This window comes from Artemia sp. Qi Xiang Cuo, chromosome 3, assembly GCF_049724085.1.
Source record: "Artemia sp. Qi Xiang Cuo chromosome 3, ASM4972408v1, whole genome shotgun sequence".
NCBI classification, from domain to species: domain Eukaryota; kingdom Metazoa; phylum Arthropoda; class Branchiopoda; order Anostraca; family Artemiidae; genus Artemia; species Artemia sp. Qi Xiang Cuo.
Window position 1 is genome coordinate 7,451,651 of NC_142796.1, and position 17,569 is coordinate 7,469,219.

Consider the following 17,569-nt stretch of genomic DNA (forward strand, 5'->3'; position numbering starts at 1 on the left):
ATCTTCTATTTTAAATTTGATCAAGGATATCACATATCTTGCATATACTGTATCCCATTCCAGACAAAGCCGCGATCCTCTCGTAATTTCCACCGCAATGTTTGGTGCTCTTGTATTATTAGCATCGACTCCACTATCAACTTCTAATAGGGTAAACATTCCACTCACCATCAACACAAATATATATCCAAATGAGTAAAGTCAAACTGTTCTTCTCTCTCCTTTGAATTCTATTCACAGAGTAATAAAACTATAGCAAAAATCCTTACCTTATATTCACTCAGCCGCTAATATGTAAGCAAGCCCTCTGATTGGCTGAGAAGGGGGATGTAACCGACTCGCTGATTGGCTGAGAAGGAGACACGTGATCTAACTGTTTCCTGGAAACTTATAACATTCGCATCGAGCAACAACAAGAAGGAAGTGTCATTGACCTGCTCCCATTAGACTCAATAATCCATGAAAGTGAGAAAGTTCCTGTTTTTCCATTCTCACTGACAAAGACCATAAATTGCTGTTGACATCCATGAAAAACATCAAATAAATTGACCAACACACATAACCATCCAAGAAAACATACATAAATGTGACAAAGTTCATGTTTTTTCATTCTCACTGACAAAAACCATAAAAACAGACATAAATGTGAGAAAGTTCCTGTTTTTCAAATTCTCACTGACAAAAACAATAAAAAAATCCATAAATTACTGTTGACATCCATGAAAAACATCAAATAAATCCTGTTGCACTTACAACAACAACAACAACAAATAAATTGACCTTGACATTCGCTGAGAGTTTGCAATTACAACAACATCAACAAATAAATCGACCATGACATTCGCTGAGAGCGTGCACTTACAGCAACAACAACAACATCGACCTTGACATTCGCTGAAAGCGTGCACTTACAACAACAATAACAACATCGACACCTTTGGAAATTTAGGTCATTGACCCCATTAACCACGTGTTCTCCCTAGTGAGGCTATGCCCATATATGGTGTGCTGTCACGAGTTATAGGGTCATTTCTACTTATAATTGCAGATTATTTATAGCAATTATCCAATTGCTTTGAGATTCTCGACTTTTTAATGAAGTCGCCAGTCACTGGCGCTGTGCTGTCACCAGTACTTGCAGTTTTCAACCCTATGTTGCTCAGCGAGTATCCAATTCCTACAATTTCCCCATTCTTTGCCCTTGACTAAGTTCTCCGTTCTAAATTCTACTTTCTCTGTTACTACATTCCAAGGGCGGATCCAGGATTTTTTTCGGGCGGTGGGGGGGGGGGGGTTACAAATTTTTGACTCAGTTTTTTACTAATTTTACTGATTTTTACCTAGGTTTTACTAATTCTCGACTTATTTTAGACTCGGTCAAAAATTCGGTGGGGGGGGGGGGTTCAAAACGGGTACCCCCCCCCCCTGGATTCGGCCTTGCTATATTCTTACCATTCGCCGTGCATGCTATAATATTGTGCTGTGTACGCACCTGTGTATAATAAGAAAACGGGATTGTTCTGGAAGTGACAACATTGGCATGTTGTATGCATGTTTAACATAGAAATGAGGTTGGTTTACCGTTTAGACTTGGAAAGTTTCAATAGCAAATTTTGTTTGCTATTTATTATTTAGTACTTTCATAAGAGCTATTTATTCTAATTAACGGCTTTTGTGATTAACGGGTCATTCTTAAAGGGTTGGGAAAAAATTCGAACTTTAGCGTAAAGAGCGAGGTATTGACTAGGGGGCGAACCCCCCTAATATACGTAATAAAAATATACGAATATAGAAGTTCGTTATGTAAGGCAATTCGTAAGTTACGCATATTTATTACTAATAAAAACGTTCGTAAATAAAATTAAACAACTTTCGAGAAAGCCATTTAGCCAAAAAAAAGTAAAATTAATATGCAAATTTCGGTTGAATTATTCATGCACGGTGAGCCAAAATTCAAAACTGCATTAATTTAAAAACGTTAAGAAATTAAAGTGTTTTCTAACTGAAAGTAAGGAGCGACATTAAAACATAAAACGAACAGAAATTATTCCGTATATGAAAGGGGCTGTCCCCTCCTCAACGTTTCGCTCTTTACGCTAAAGTTTGACTTTGTCTCACATTTTTATTTTTTAAAACAATTCAATACGAGACCAGCTACTAATCTCATTTTCTACCTTAACCGCAGCAGTGTTATTCTCGTACATAGCACTAATCATTTTAATGTATTTGTCTGGTATACCATGCAAGGTTAAGATCTTCGTTAAAGCTCTTCTATCAACAGAATCGAATGCTTGCTCATAATCTATTAAAACGAGGACCAAAGGTGTTTGATAACTCCGGCACTTACGAATTATTAACCTAAGAGTGAAAATGTGGTCGAAACATCCTCTACCTTTTTTAACACTACACTGTTCTTCTCTTAAAACTTTGTCTATAGCATCTCTCAGTCTAAAAAGTATCATATTACTAAGTAATTTGCAACCTACAGAGACCAGACTAATGCCTCATTAATTACCACACTCACTCTTATCACCTTTCTTACACAGTACTTTAATTAAGGTTTTTTAAAATCGCTAGGTACTTTTCCTTTTTCAAAAATCATATTCATAATCTTCACTAGCTTATTTTTAACCTCAGAAATGCCATATTTAGGAAATTCATTTACCACACTATCAGCACCTGGAGCCTTATTATTCTTTAATCCTTTTAGTACTGTTGCTAATTTTTCCTCACAAAACAAATCTTCCTTCCAACCAAGGTATCACATTTTTTTCATTTACCTCTATATCTTTTCCTGCAATCCTATCTCGGTTAACCATATTCTCAAAATACTCTGCCCATCACTCTTTAACTCTTTCCTTATCACTAATTATGGCCCCGTTCCTGTCTTTAACTGTATCAAGTCCAGATTGACTCCTCCCACACAGCTTATAAACATGCTAGGTCGATATTTTACTGTTATGCCGTCTAGCTGCATCTTCCAGATCCTCGGCAATTTTATCCAAAAAGTTAATTTAACTCTTTTTATCCAAAATTTAGCTTTAAAAAAAAGCTAAATCAAAGTGAAAAATTTTATCAAAGTGGGCAACTCCCCAGACACATAATCCTTCCCCAGCCACAGTGCCCGGGGCAGTGGCCCTAGGTTCCTTCCCCCTTTGAATGGTTCTGAATGACAACTAGAGCCAATAGTAATAAAAACCCTAAAATAATAATTTTGTTAATGGTTAATGCACTAAATGGACATATTTTTTTTCTGATCCCAACTATATAAAATTTATTAAGTTAATGTTACGCATCAAACGCCACGAGCCTGATAAAATTGCCTGATTTTCAAGAAGTATGGAAAACAGTCTAACAAAGTTATCGTTATGCAAATCACACCATTGGATTCAGCAAACTATATTCAGCATATCAGCAAAATATTAGATGACCCTTCTGTGCGCGTTTCAAGCTTCTATCTACAAAATCGTTAATTTCGTTTTTATCCAGAATAAAAAATATCGCAGATGCATGTTTTTTTGTTTTTATTAACTAATTTTCCTAGTAATATTACCAGAATCAATTAGAAAAAATGAGCAGCCTTTCCCCAAACATTTTGGTAAGTGAAGCCTCTGGTTGGTACCGAAACAGGTCCATAGGAAGTAATCACTCGTACTTCTTAGTCCCAGTCTGTTATCTCTATGTACATCAGAGTGCAAATCTTCTCCAGTTGCAACTAATTTCATATTTTCAAATTATTTTCTTTTATATTAAACATTTATATTACCCAGTTATGACAAGTCAAATCCCCAAAACACAGAAATTAACATCAACGAAAAATATAAAACAAATACTATATGGTTTTTCTAAACAATGCATTCTGCCTCTTGTTTAGAATTAGTAGAATATTCCGAAATTCATCCTTTTCTTCATTTTTTTGGTTATCATACTTTCTTTTTGGCTATTAAATTTGCTTTGGTAATTTTCCCATTGGAGGGGGGATTACGAGGAGAATTTTACAATATACAATCTAAAATACTATACAATCTACAATCAAACAATACAAATCTACAATTTACAAAGACTACAAGAAGTAAACGGCCACCAATCAAACAATAAAATCTACAATCTACAGGATGAGTTGGAGGGGGGGGGGATTACGAGGAGAATTTTACAATCTACAATATACAATACTATACAATCTACAAGTAAATCTATACAATCTACAGTAAAAGGCCACCAATAAAACAATACAATCTATCAAAATTGCACTTAAGAAAAATGAAATTTAGTGATGCTCAAGAAATACTACCATCCCTTCTTATACTCTTTATGACGAAATTTACTTTTAATTTACCGCTTTTCGGAGTGCCCAAGCTTCAGGGCCGTATTTGACCACTGTCATCATTGTAGCTCCTAATATTCTAATCTTAGTTGACTTATGTTCCTATTCTTCCAAGCTTTGTTTAACTGTGTAAAAGTACCCTGAGCCTTGGCTATCCTACTTTTAACATCTTCACTGCTCCCACCGTCTTTACTAATAATACTACCAAGGTAAGTGAAGCTGTCCACCTGGTCAATCTTTTCGTTACTTAACGTCACCTTTTTATCTTCACTTATTCCTAGCCTTAGTGACTTAATCTTCTTAACATTTATTTTCAAACTTATTCTCGAATCCTGAACTTGCAAAACCTCTAAAAGTTCATTTATTTTTTTCACACTTTCATCTAGGATGCTTAAATCATCAACATAATCTAAGTCCAGTAAAGTTTTTCCTCCTTATTTGATTCCGTGGTCTCCAATTGCCTTTCCCGTGCTTCTTAAGACGAAATCCATCAAAACGATCCATATAAAAGGGGGACAACTGCTTAACAGAACAACTGCTTAACTCCAGATTTAATACGAAACCAGCTACTAATCTCATTTCCTACCTTAACCGCAGCAGTGTTATTCTCGTAAATAGCACTAATCACTTTAATGTATTAAATAAAAAAACAAGCTTTTTCAATTGAAAGTAAGGAGCAACATTACAACTTAAAACCGACAGAAATTATTACGTGTATGAAGGAGATTGCCCCCTCCTCAACACATTGCTCTTTTCGCTAAAGTTTTTTAGTACTTTTAAAAAGCGGCTTAATTTTCTAATTAAACTGCCTTTGTTTTTTAGAAGCCGTTCATGAAGAATTGGGACAAAATTCAAACTATAGCGTAAGGAGCTAGGTGTTGAGGAGGGGGCAACCCCTTTATATACGGAATAATTTCTGTTTGTTTTAAGTTTTAATGTTGCTCCTTACTTTCAGTGGAATTTTTTTTCTGTATCGAAAGACATACGTGAAATACATACGTATATAATGACTACTGTCAAAGATTCCAAGTCATTAAGTGATTAAAAATGTATTTGTCACTACCACAAGCTCAGGACTAAAACCCCAAGATCTTGGTTGAAATCCAAGGAGGGGTTGCCCTGCTATAGCCCAGGAAGACGTTATGCTACAGTCTGGGTTGCCATTAAGCTCCAACGAAATATTGCGTCCGTCACAGGGAAACCCTCTTATAGTATGGAAAGTAGATTGTTCAGGGAATGAAAAAAGATGGCTGTTTTTCCAACTATTAATTTTTTTTTTTAATTTATTTTGCCCACAGTGTTAGGGGAGAACTAGAGAACAGCTTCTATAAAGGGACATTCAGATGAATCAAACAGTTCGTGGTAACGAACTGTAAATAAGGAGCGACCCGGCTTAATAGTAACCGAAACTCTAAAAAAAGGGATTTTGATACCAATAGAAATATCAAAAGAACCAAATTTTAATGATGATTTCAAATATATAAACTTTATCAAATTTAATATTACCTAACAAAAGTTACGCGCCTCAGATAATTTGTCTTATTTTCGAAAAAAAAGGGGAAACACCCCCAAAAATCCACAGAACTTTAACGAAAATCACACCATCATATTCAGCTTATCAGAAAACCCTACTGTAGAGGTTTCAAGTTACTAACTACAAAAATGTGGAATTTTGCATTTTTTGCCAGAAGAAATATCACGGATGCGTGTTTATTTGTTTTTTTGTTTTTTGTTTTTTTTTTTTCCCAGAGGTGATCGTATTGACCCAGTGGTCCTAGAATATCGTGGGAGGACTCATTGGAACGGAAATTAAAAATTCTAGGGCCCTTTTTAAGTGACCAAAAAAATGGAGGGCAACTAGGCCCCCTCCCTCGCTTATTTTTTCCCAAAGTCACCCGATAAAAATTTTGAGATCGCCATTTTGTTCAGCATGGTCGAAAATATGATAAAAATGTCTTTTAGGATGACTTGATCCCCCAAAGTCCCCAGAGGGAGGGCTGAAAGTTATGAACTTTACTCAATGTTAACATATAGTATTGGTTATTGGGAAGTATACAAACTTTTTCAGAGGAGATTTTTTCTGGTAGGTGGAGGAAGGAGAGGGTCAGGGGCTATATGGAAGGATCTTTCCATGAAGGAAGTTTTCATGGGGGAAGGGACATTGCTATGAAGGGGGCGCCGGATTTCCCAGCATTATTAAAGAGAAAAGATCAGGAATTAAATAAAAAAAAACAAGTTTTTCAACTGATCAACTGATTGTGATTAAGAGGTCATTTTTAAAGAACTGGAAAAAAAATTCGAACTATAGTTTAAAGAGCAGGGTATTGACTAGGGGGCGAACCCCCTAATATACGTGTTAAAAATTTATGAATATAGAAGTTCGTTACGTAAGTTAATTCTAAGTTACGTATATTTATTACTAATAAAAACGTTCGTAAATAAAATTAAACAAGTTTCTAGAAAGCCATTTAACCAAATATAATATGCAAATTTTGTTTTAATTATTCATGTACGGTGAGCCAAAATCAAAACCTGCATTAATTCAAAAACGTTCAAAAATTAAATAAAAAAAACAAGTTTTTTTAACTGAAAGTAAGGAACGACGTTAAAACTTAAAACGAACAGAAATTATTCCGTATATGAAGGGGGCTGTCCCTCCTCAACGCCTCGCTCTTTACGCTAAAGTTTGACTTTCTCACAACTCTATTTTTTAAACAATAAAAAAAATTTAGCGTAAAGAGCGAGGCGTTGAGGAGGGGACAGCCCCCTTCATATACGGAATAATTTCTGTTCGTTTTAAGTTTTAACGTCGTTCCTTACTTTCAGTTAAAAAAACTTGTTTTTTTTTATTTAATAAAAATACGGATCGTGGTTCCAATACTTTCCAAAATATTTGACATTTAATTATCTTGATACAACCTTTATTTTAATATACAGCACATTAATATCAATATACAATTAAAATACAATATTTGATATAATCAACAAACTTGATTTTAATTATCAGTTTTTTCTTTGTAAGTATAGGAAGAAAAGGACATCAGATTTCAGAAATTCAAATTGAAAAGTTAGACAAATTCGCTCTAATCAGAAAACGAAATATTTGCATTAATTTTTTTTCTGTCTGCACGCCAATATTTTTAAGTGTGACTTGGTCACGGCTCTAAAAAAATTCACATGAAGTTTTGACTCGTTTGTAAACATGAGCTACAATTGTTTTCAAACTTTCTCTTCTATTCCTTAGATTTAGAACAAAAGGAACAACAAAGCAATAGCACTTTAAAGTATTGTAAGAAGCTAGATTTTATTTAATTTATTTATGTTTCATTTGCTAATTTATCTTTTATTATTACTGTTCTGTTGTTCTTGTCTTGCCTCTATGGCTTTTGTCTCATGAATCATCTATCCATGTGCTCTGAAAATGTTTGCCTTCAAGGACGAAGGTTGACCTTTAAGTTGTATTAGAGGTCAATTTTTATTAGGTTTATAATTTTTATTGGGAAACTATAACCCCTAAATTATATTCAAAATTTTACTAATTAAGTTTAAACTTAGAGGTCCTAATCTGATCTTTAAATTGATCTTAGATCCACACCAGGGACCTAGACAGGACACAATTTTAGATTGTTTTCCTTTTATAAACCCTTAGAATATTATTTTTGTTTTTTATTTGACTAATAGATTTTGTTTTTAAACATCAACAACAAGAAGAATAATAAGGGCCGTTCAGGACCGTCATCAGCAAAACATAAATATATAAAAGAAAATAGACTTACAATAACATACAACCATTAAAACTAAAATTAGAATTTTACAACCGTCCCAGTACCCCTAGTTCAGCAATGTTCAACCAGGACTCTTGAACTGGTTGGACTCTTGAAATTCCAATTTTAGTTTTAATGGTTGTATGTTATTGTAAGTCTCTTTTCTTTTATATGTTTATGTTTTGCTGATGACGGCCCTTATTATTCTTCTTGTTGTTGATGTTTAAATGTTTTATATGTTCATGTTTTGCTGATGACGGCCCTTGGTCATAGGGTCGAAATATTCATTTAAACATAGCCTTCCACTGTCTTGCAAAATAATTCCCTATTGTTCTTCTTTTTGTTGATGTATATGATGGAAAGGCAGTGTGGTCTTATCCGTTATTTAAGTTTTTGTTTTACTTTGTTATGTGCTTTAAAAGTAACGCCTTGAAATAAACATTTTTCAGTTTAAAATTGGTTAATAAACCAATGGTAAAATTGGTCGTCAAGCCGGGAAAAAAAAACCGGGATTCATAATCTCTGTATCATAATTTCTCGTCAATTTATATTTAGTTTGAAAATATACATTTTAATATTTTATTTTATAGAAATGTTTACTATCTATTTAGTATAGGCCATATTCGTTAGTCTATTGATATTAGCCTGTTATCTATTTACCTCTCGTTTCTTTTAACAGAGGGGTCATCACTGGAGCTAAAATCACGGAGTATCTACTAGAAAAATCCCGAATCGTTACACAAGCAGGTGAAGAGAGAAACTATCATGTGTTTTATGAGCTTTTGAGGGGACTTAAACCGGAGGATAAGGAGAAGTATGGCCTTACCTCTGCGGACAAATATTTCTACTTGAATCAGGTAAATTTTTTTATTACTCTGTGTTTAGAAAACACGGAATATATATATATATATATATATATATATATATATATATATATATATATATATATATATATATATATATATATATATATATATATATATATATATATATATATATATATATATATATATATATATATATATGTATATGTATATATATATATATATATATATATATATATATATATATATATATATATATATGTATACATATATGTATATTTATATATATATATATATATATATATATATATATATATATATATATATATATATATATATATATATATATATATATATATATATATATATATATATATATATATATATAAGCCTATACTCTTATCTTGGCCTGCCAGTCTTAAGATGATTCGACCGATCTGTGTATATTTGTGTATGTCTTGCCGGTTGGACAACTAGGGTACAATGCAAGAAAGCTCTAAAGAAGGAGGTGAATTAAAGCACTTGTAGAAAGCAGTAACTGAGGCTACATCAAAGAAACTACATCACTGCATCGTTTCCCATAATCGTGGGGAACGACTAAACCTATCCTATTAGCCGCATCTTGGATCTTTGGATAGGTGCCAACAACGTTTTCGGAGCACTAGCATACAGTAGGCATTCATACTCGGTAATGGGTCTGATGCATATATATATGCATTTTTATGTATATTTATGTAGTTTTATTAACAAAAGAAAACTCTTTGTGACACAAAGTGGCTGTTCAGACGCTGGATTCTGTCTCAGACTCTGTCCAAGTTTCCCGCCCAGAATGATGGAAAATCCAAGGTATTTTAAGAAGAAGTCAATTGGCTATCATAATTGTCACCTAATTAGGTCTTTTAAGTTCTGAAAATGTTGCTCGATAGTTTCTACTTCCAGCTTTCAACTATTCTGAGCAGGAAACTTGGACAAAGTCCGAGACAGAACCCAGCGTCTGAACGCCAACTAAGTCACACTAAAGCAAAATAAAGCTTAAGAAAGTGACCGGTTGGATATCGTTCATGCCAATTCATCAAACCTGTTCAAACGAAAAATATAAAAAGGGGATCCTCAACAGAAAGGTTCTCTCAAACCTTTAAAATTTCCAAATTAATGAAAAAATTTTTTTTTAAATACGATTCTAAAGTTGTGGCACACCTTCTGCTTAATGAAAGAAATCTGGAAACGAATCTCAAAATGATGGGCCCATGTACCTGGTCACATGACTCGCTCTCGTATTCCGTGGCTCAGATGTAAGACCTGCAGCATTCCTAGTCGAATAATCATGATAAAACGAATTCAGATTAAAAATATTTATCAAAAAATCTGACGCAAGATCATCCAAACACTGAAATTTAAACACTCCTATTTGATAATCTCTTATTTCACCAATCTTTAATATTTATCTTTCTAAAAATTAATTCGGCACTATCAGTACCAAGATCATACTTACCTGTCAACCTAATAGCCTTATTTTGCAAAACTACTACTACCAAAAACTAAATAACTGCATATGGAGGTTTCTTTCAGTCTTGACTGAAGAAATGGCCCTTTAAGCTTACTTTTATGGTCCTTTAAAATGGCCTTAAAAAATTGTTAATAGTCTTTTAAACTTCCTTCAGATGAATACATTTAAAATTTTGAATAACGAAATTTAAATATCTCAAGGGGAGTATCAGGATTTTTGAAATACAAAGGTGGAGCCTTTGTATTTTTGAAATACAAAGGTTCCCAAAATTGGTTGGGAACCACTGATATAGACGACCGTGGAGAGCTTTCAATGGGTCCAGGACCGTATTCAGGATTTTTTTTCGGGGGAGGGGGTTAACAAAAGGATATTTTACCGAGTGGGACTTGCACAAAAAAACTAAAAAATAACATTAAAAAATTGTTTGTGTCCATTTTTGTTACGTTTTTCACGAGTCAGACAAAGATTTCAGGTGGTTCAGACCTCCTAACCACCCTGGATACAGCCTTGAATGGATCAGTAAAAGGGAAAGTATGGCTGCTAAAACAGGGAACCTAAATTCGTTTCTGAAAAAGGAAAACAGAATTCTAGCATTATCCAGTGAAATCGTAGAGCTAATTCTAAAAACCCTAATAATCATATTCATTGTATTAAATGTTTTTCTTCTTCATTTTTGCTTTAAGGTTGGTTCTTTGGCGTCAATTAGGGAGAGAAGGGGCAGGGTGGCACTTAATCAACTCTCCAAGATTTTTCGCCTCTTCCCCAAGATTTTGAAAAATACCATTTTTTGGTATTCTGATTAAACAATGACTTTTTTGTATTTCCATGGGGAAAACTGGAGAACATAAACAACAAAATTGTACAGTTTAGTGCTCCCCCTAACCTTCGTGTTTTGACGCAACTGCAACTCAACTCTGCCAAGAGGCCATAATAAAGATGTTTATGCTCGTTTTGTTTGACTAGTCTGTGATCTGGATTATCAAACATTGGATCACCCTACGTAACACGCTATTATTTATTTGGTTCGATCATGAAAAGCCACTTGCAGCCAAGAATAATGTCACTACGCTTACGCTTGCAAACTAATAATGGTAGTCTGATGGAACGACATCCCTTGTTGCTTAACGAGTATAGGCGTAGCTAGGGGGAAAGGGAGGAGGCAGTATCCCTCCTAGGGAAAAGGGGAAAAGGCAGATAGAAAATCTGTCAGCTAGAATAATTTTGTTGTACAAAGAGGGTGGGATGCAATTCTCTAAGAGGTGAACGCAAGATCGACCTGAATTCTTATAAATAACCTTCATAGTTGGATTGACTTCCATGTTCATAAGCTAGAATGCATAGCTCTGCACTTAGGAGAGGGGCAGTAGATCTCCTCTGTGATTCATATGAATGCTTCTTCGAGGATAGTGGTGAGCAAGAATATACTGTTTTCGGTTTCGACCCCTCCCTCTGAGGAAAAGTCATCTGTTCCCCTACTGAGGGTTAGAACTGAGTGCACAGTGCATTTATGGCTAGAATGTAAATTTCAACGTTATGTTTTTAATACACTTGATTGACTCATTACCCTTTAGGTAATGAGACTGTAAACTAAGTCCTTAATTCTGAAAATGACTTCAATGGTCATTTTAATCTTTTTCCTTAAAATAAACTGCTTTGGTGGAGGCTGTTCCTTTGTCTCTATCGTATGGCCTGCTAGCCTCCCTCTGAAGACAAATCGTGGCTTACGCCCCTGATATCTAACTATGGAGTGTTTTTAGCGTTAAATAGCGTTGATTCAATTTTCTATGGATTTGCACGCATAATATAATTTCAAATACAGCATCTGTCCACCAATGCAACTTCTGCAAAAAAAAATTATATTTTTACACTTTATCAACGAAAAAAAATCTATAACCCAAATCCAAAATCATAATTTAAAATACTACCTTTCAAAAACTTTTCGTTCTTATTACTCGCTAAATATTACATGTAAATAATGTGCCAACAAATATCCAAACGGCTAGATTTTCAAACAGTTCGTGGTAACGAACTGTAAGTAAGGAGCGACCCGGCTCAATGGTAACCGAAACTCTAAAAAACGGGATTTTGATACCAATAGATACATCAAAAGAATTAGATTTTAATGCTGACTTCAAATATATAAGTTTCATTAAGTTTAATCTTACCCATCAAAAGTTACGTGCCTGAGAAAATTTGGCTGATTTTCGAAAAAAGGGGGAAAGACCCCCTAACAGTTATAGAACCTTAATGAAAATCACACCATCATATTCAGCGTATCAGAGAACCCTACTGTAGAGGTTTCAAGCTCCTATCTACAAAAATGTGGAATTCTATATTTTTTGCCAGAAGAAAGATCACTGACACGTGTTTATTTGTTTGTTTGTTTTTTTTTTTGTTTTTTTTTCCCCAGGGGTGATCGTATTGATCCAGTGGTCCTATAATATCTTGCGAGGGCTCTTAGGAACGGAAATTAAAAGTTCTAGTGCCCTTTTTGAGTGACCAAAAAAAATGGAGGGCAACTAGGCCCCCTCCCACGCTCATTTTTTTCCCAAAGTCACCCGATCAAAATTTTGAGATATCCATTTTGTTCAACATGGTCGAAAATATGATAAAAATGTCTTTTAGGATGACTTGATCCCCCAAAGTCCCCAGGGGGAGGGCTGAAAGTTATGAACTTTACTCAATTTTAACATATAGTATTGTTTATTGGGAAGTATACAGACTTTTTCAGAGGAGATTTTTTCTGGTAGGTGGGGGAAGGAGAGGGTGGGGGGCTATATGGAAGGATCTTTCCATGAAGGACGTTTTCATGGGGGAAGGGACATTGCTATGAAGGGGCGCCGGATTTCCCAGCATTATTAAAGAGAAAGATCAGGAATTAAATAAAAAAAAACAAGTTTTTCAACTGATCAACTGATTGTGATTAAGAGGTCATTTTTAAAGAACTGGAAAAAAAAATTCGAACTATAGTTTAAAGAGCAGGGTATTGACTAGGGGACGAACCCCCTAATATACGTGTTAAAAATTTATGAATAGAGAAGTTCGTTACGTAAGTTAATTCTAAGTTACGTATATTTATTACTAATAAAAACGTTCGTAAATAAAATTAAACAAGTTTCGAGAAAGCCATTTAACCAAATATAATATGCAAATTTTGTTTTAATTATTCATGTACGGTGAGCCAAAATCAAAACCTGCATTAATTCGAAAACGTTCAAAAATTAAATAAAAAAAACAAGTTTTTTTAACTGAAAGTAAGGAACGACGTTAAAACTTAAAACGAACAGAAATTATTCCGTATATGAAGGGGGCTGTCCCTCCTCAACGCCTCGCTCTTTACGCTAAAGTTTTACTTTATCACAACTCTATTTTTTTAAAAAAAAAAAAAAATTTAGCGTAAATAGCGAGGCGTTGAGGAGGGGACAGCCCCAATAAAATACGGAATAATTTATGTTCGTTTTAAGTTTTAACGTCGTTCCTTACTTTCAGTTTAAAAAAAACTTGTTTTTTTTATTTAATCTTACAAAAGAACGTCACAAAAATAAACTAATCTAAAAAACAACTATCTAAACCAGTAGAAGATCCAACTTAACAACTAGAGGAAGTTTTTCTGATGTTGTTGCACACTTGGTTGCACATCTTTGAATATTTTTATTAATTTTATGTCGTTGCATAAATAGGTCCAAAGTCTGAATTAGGGTTTGCTAGTGTTTTACACCAAATATTTTTTAGTGTTTGACAAAGACTGAAGTGGGCTAAAATTGATATTACGACTACTTCAAAGTGAAATGTAACTTTACTAGCTTCTTCTGTTGAATGACTTACAAAAATACTGTAAACTACAATTTGAAAAGTTGTGGCTCTGAAATTTGAAAAGCTATGAGCGTTCTCGTCTTCGAAGTCCTTCATCACCCTAAAAGGTCGAACTTCTGTTTGTAGGTCGAACTAAAGAAATGTGTAAAACAAATCATTTGGCTTTTTTCTCCATTTTTTTCGGAGAGTAAGTGACACCAAAATAGGGGGAGAGGTAAGGATCAAAAGAAAGGCCAATATTAATGTTTGAGGTGTCCCAAGATACCTCGTCAAGTCAATTAAAATATGGAATTCTTCGACTTGTGTTGTTAAAATAAAAGTGTAGGTTGCGCGCAACAAGCCTTTTGAATTTTTTCACACAACCATGGTTTTATACTCTAGTTTCGTTTTTCTAGGGTGGAAATACGTCCATGGCTTCAAAGGACGATTATGAAGATTTTCAATCATTACTTTCTGCTATGCAAGTTCTTGGCTTTACCATGGATGAACAGGACACAATTTTTAGAATTCTTGCAGCAGGTATTTATAACAGATCTTATTTCCGAGGAATTCTTCGCCCCGCCCTGAAATTTTATATATTTCTTCAAAATCCTGACGCTTCCTTTTCAAGTTATCGGGAAAAAATTCAGTATTGACCCCCCTCTCCCAGAATTTTTTTTTTATTTTCCAATGTTTTATCCGAGAAATTCTTCGTTCATGCCAAAAATCTTAAAAATTCTTCGATTTCTGGGCGCTTCCTTTTTAAATTATCATTTTTTTTATTACTGGCCCCCTCCCCCCCCCCAAAAAAAAAAGAAAGAAAGAAAAACGATCCTACGCAAGTGGGTAGGTCAAGCAATGTTTATCACGAAGTTTTACATTTTAAGCTGCGTCTTCAAGTTGTTCAACATCAAAGTATAAAATCATTTGGCTACGCTGTGTTGTGGCACCCTCAGTTTTTTCAAGTCGGACTTGCTGACCTAGCTTAACATAACCTTCTGACCTAATCACCTAGGTTGATATTTAAAACATAATAGGTAATATTACGGGGAAATCACACTTTTTTGCACCCAAAGTTTGTGGTATGAATTTTTTTTACCAACTGGCCAAACGCATTGACCCTTCCATGGAGGGTTCAGTTTTAAAGTGAATTAAGTTCAGAAAGGACATCTTTAAGGCAAGGTCGCTGTACTAGGTTTGAGCCCCCCCCCCCCTCACGGGAATTTTGTTCGATCCATAAAAAAGTAACAAAAATACATATAAACGAGTTTTTGATATGTTTTCTAAAGTATTTTTGTAACCCCCCCCCCGAACGAAAATCCTAGATACGCCCTTGCTTCAAAGATATATTCTATCAAAGTTAAACGTTTGAAACTAAATTTTTTGTGATATAATTGTGCTATTTTGTATAAACCTTGCTGTAATTATTAGTGGTTTGTCCTTTTGTTCCACTCATCCTACAACATTTTGTATGTTTGATAATTGGTAACAATAATAATGTTAATAATAATAGTAATAAAAAGTGTAAGCTGAGCAGAAAATCAATTTATAATCAGTAGTTCTAGTAAGAAAAGCCGTTTGCAGTGAGCAATTGCAAATGGCAACGCGCAGAGGATGGAATGCCTACTCGGTGTTTAGGTACCTAATACGAGTCTATGAGCAAAATGTGATTCGTATCACTATTTGTATCACGAAAAGTGATTTTACATGAATTTCTAGATTGATAAAAAATCATTTCAGTACAAATCTTATGCTAAAATAAGATACGATTTATTCATAATTAATACATTAAATAAAAAAATAGTACATTTTTTATCATCAAAAATACATTTTTTTACATCAAAAATCATAATTAATACATTACATCAAAGTTAAATACATTAAATAAATTATATAAATAAATTAATTAAATTTATAACTAAGAAAAAAGAAAAGCCAAGACAAGAAGAAGAAGAAAAAAACGTCAAAAAAGTCAAGTTTTTTTCATATTTTTCAATGAGTTAAAGAAATGGCACTTTAGAGCTGATTCGGTCTGATTCAGTGGCTTAGCGAGCGAAACTCGTGCCCGGGGCACAATATCTTTTTAGTCCCCCTTCCCCCAATTCAAAAATCATATAATATTAATATTACATCTAAACTTTACTCGCAAATTAATAAATAAATGAAGTCATAGGCTCAAGGAAAGCTCTAAATTTGCGACAAAAAATGTAGTTGAAAGAACAAAACTAGATTTTGAAATATACATGATCATCTAGAATTAACTATAAAGATACCTCTTATTCACTTTACATATTTATAAAGATATATTTTGAAAATACTCGTTTTTAAAACAATAAAAAGTTAATATTTTATCTACTCTTTTTAAAGGAACAATAATTGTCTATATATATATATATATATATATATATATATATATATATATATATATATATATATATATATATATATAGACAATTATTTTCTTGAAAATGGCTCCATATTTTTTTGGGGGAAAATTGGCACCCTGGTATTTTCTGGCCTGAAAAAACGATCTAGTTCGCTTAGTTTTGGAAAATTCATATATTTGATAATAATGTAATCATCATACATTAATAAAACTAATTACAATGTATAATTTTTCCTTACTTTTGATGAAGCAAATTATATCATCATAATAATATCATATCATCAAAAATATCATCAAAGTTTATCATTTCAAGTTTTTCTCTCTCCCCACTAAAAAAAAACTAAGTCACTTAGGCGATTTTGTCAAATCGTTGGTATTAGATATGTCAAAATTAATTTTAACGTTCTGAATGATCGTCCGCATCTCAGGTTTGGAAAAACATCTTCTCCATACAAGAATTTTTTATGGAGTTTTAGGCTCAGTTTCTTTTCTACCGCGGAGTAACATTTTGCAGTCACATATTTTGATAAAGAATTCTTTCCCATTGATATATGTATTATAAAATTCACCTTTTTCTTTAATTGCAAGGTCGGTATCAACATTATCCTTGTTTAATAAATTTTCAACATCAAGTAGAAATCCAATTTTGAAATTAATCTTAATCATGTACATACTTCTTTATGAAGACGATCAGGAATGTGTTTCATAACGCGAGAAATTTCGCTTTTTAACGAAAGTCCAGCATCTTTAGCCAATTGTCGGGCATTTTGCGGAGTCTTCCTACGCGTATTGTTACATAAATATCCCGTTTTCACAATATTTTTTTTGTGAGACAATTTATCACACATTTTTGTGAAACAATTGTTTTGTTTTGTTTCACAAAAACAATTTTGTGAAACAATTTATGAAACAATAGTTTCATAAATATTTCGCTTATTCTATTGCCTCTTCACAGAGCTTGTCCCAAATTTC

At 33.5% G+C, this 17,569-nt stretch overlaps 1 protein-coding gene across 1 annotated transcript in view; it reads left to right on the forward strand.

The window, feature by feature from the left end:
- Positions 1 to 17,569, forward strand: part of LOC148953711 (unconventional myosin-XV-like) — a 548,203-nt gene that overhangs the window by 141,391 nt on the left and 389,243 nt on the right. The window contains exons 7-8 of the mRNA XM_089108456.1: positions 8,768 to 8,945; positions 14,628 to 14,751. Coding sequence (XP_088964582.1) covers positions 8,768 to 8,945; positions 14,628 to 14,751 — 302 coding nt within the window. The remainder of the gene's footprint in view (positions 1 to 8,767; positions 8,946 to 14,627; positions 14,752 to 17,569) is intronic.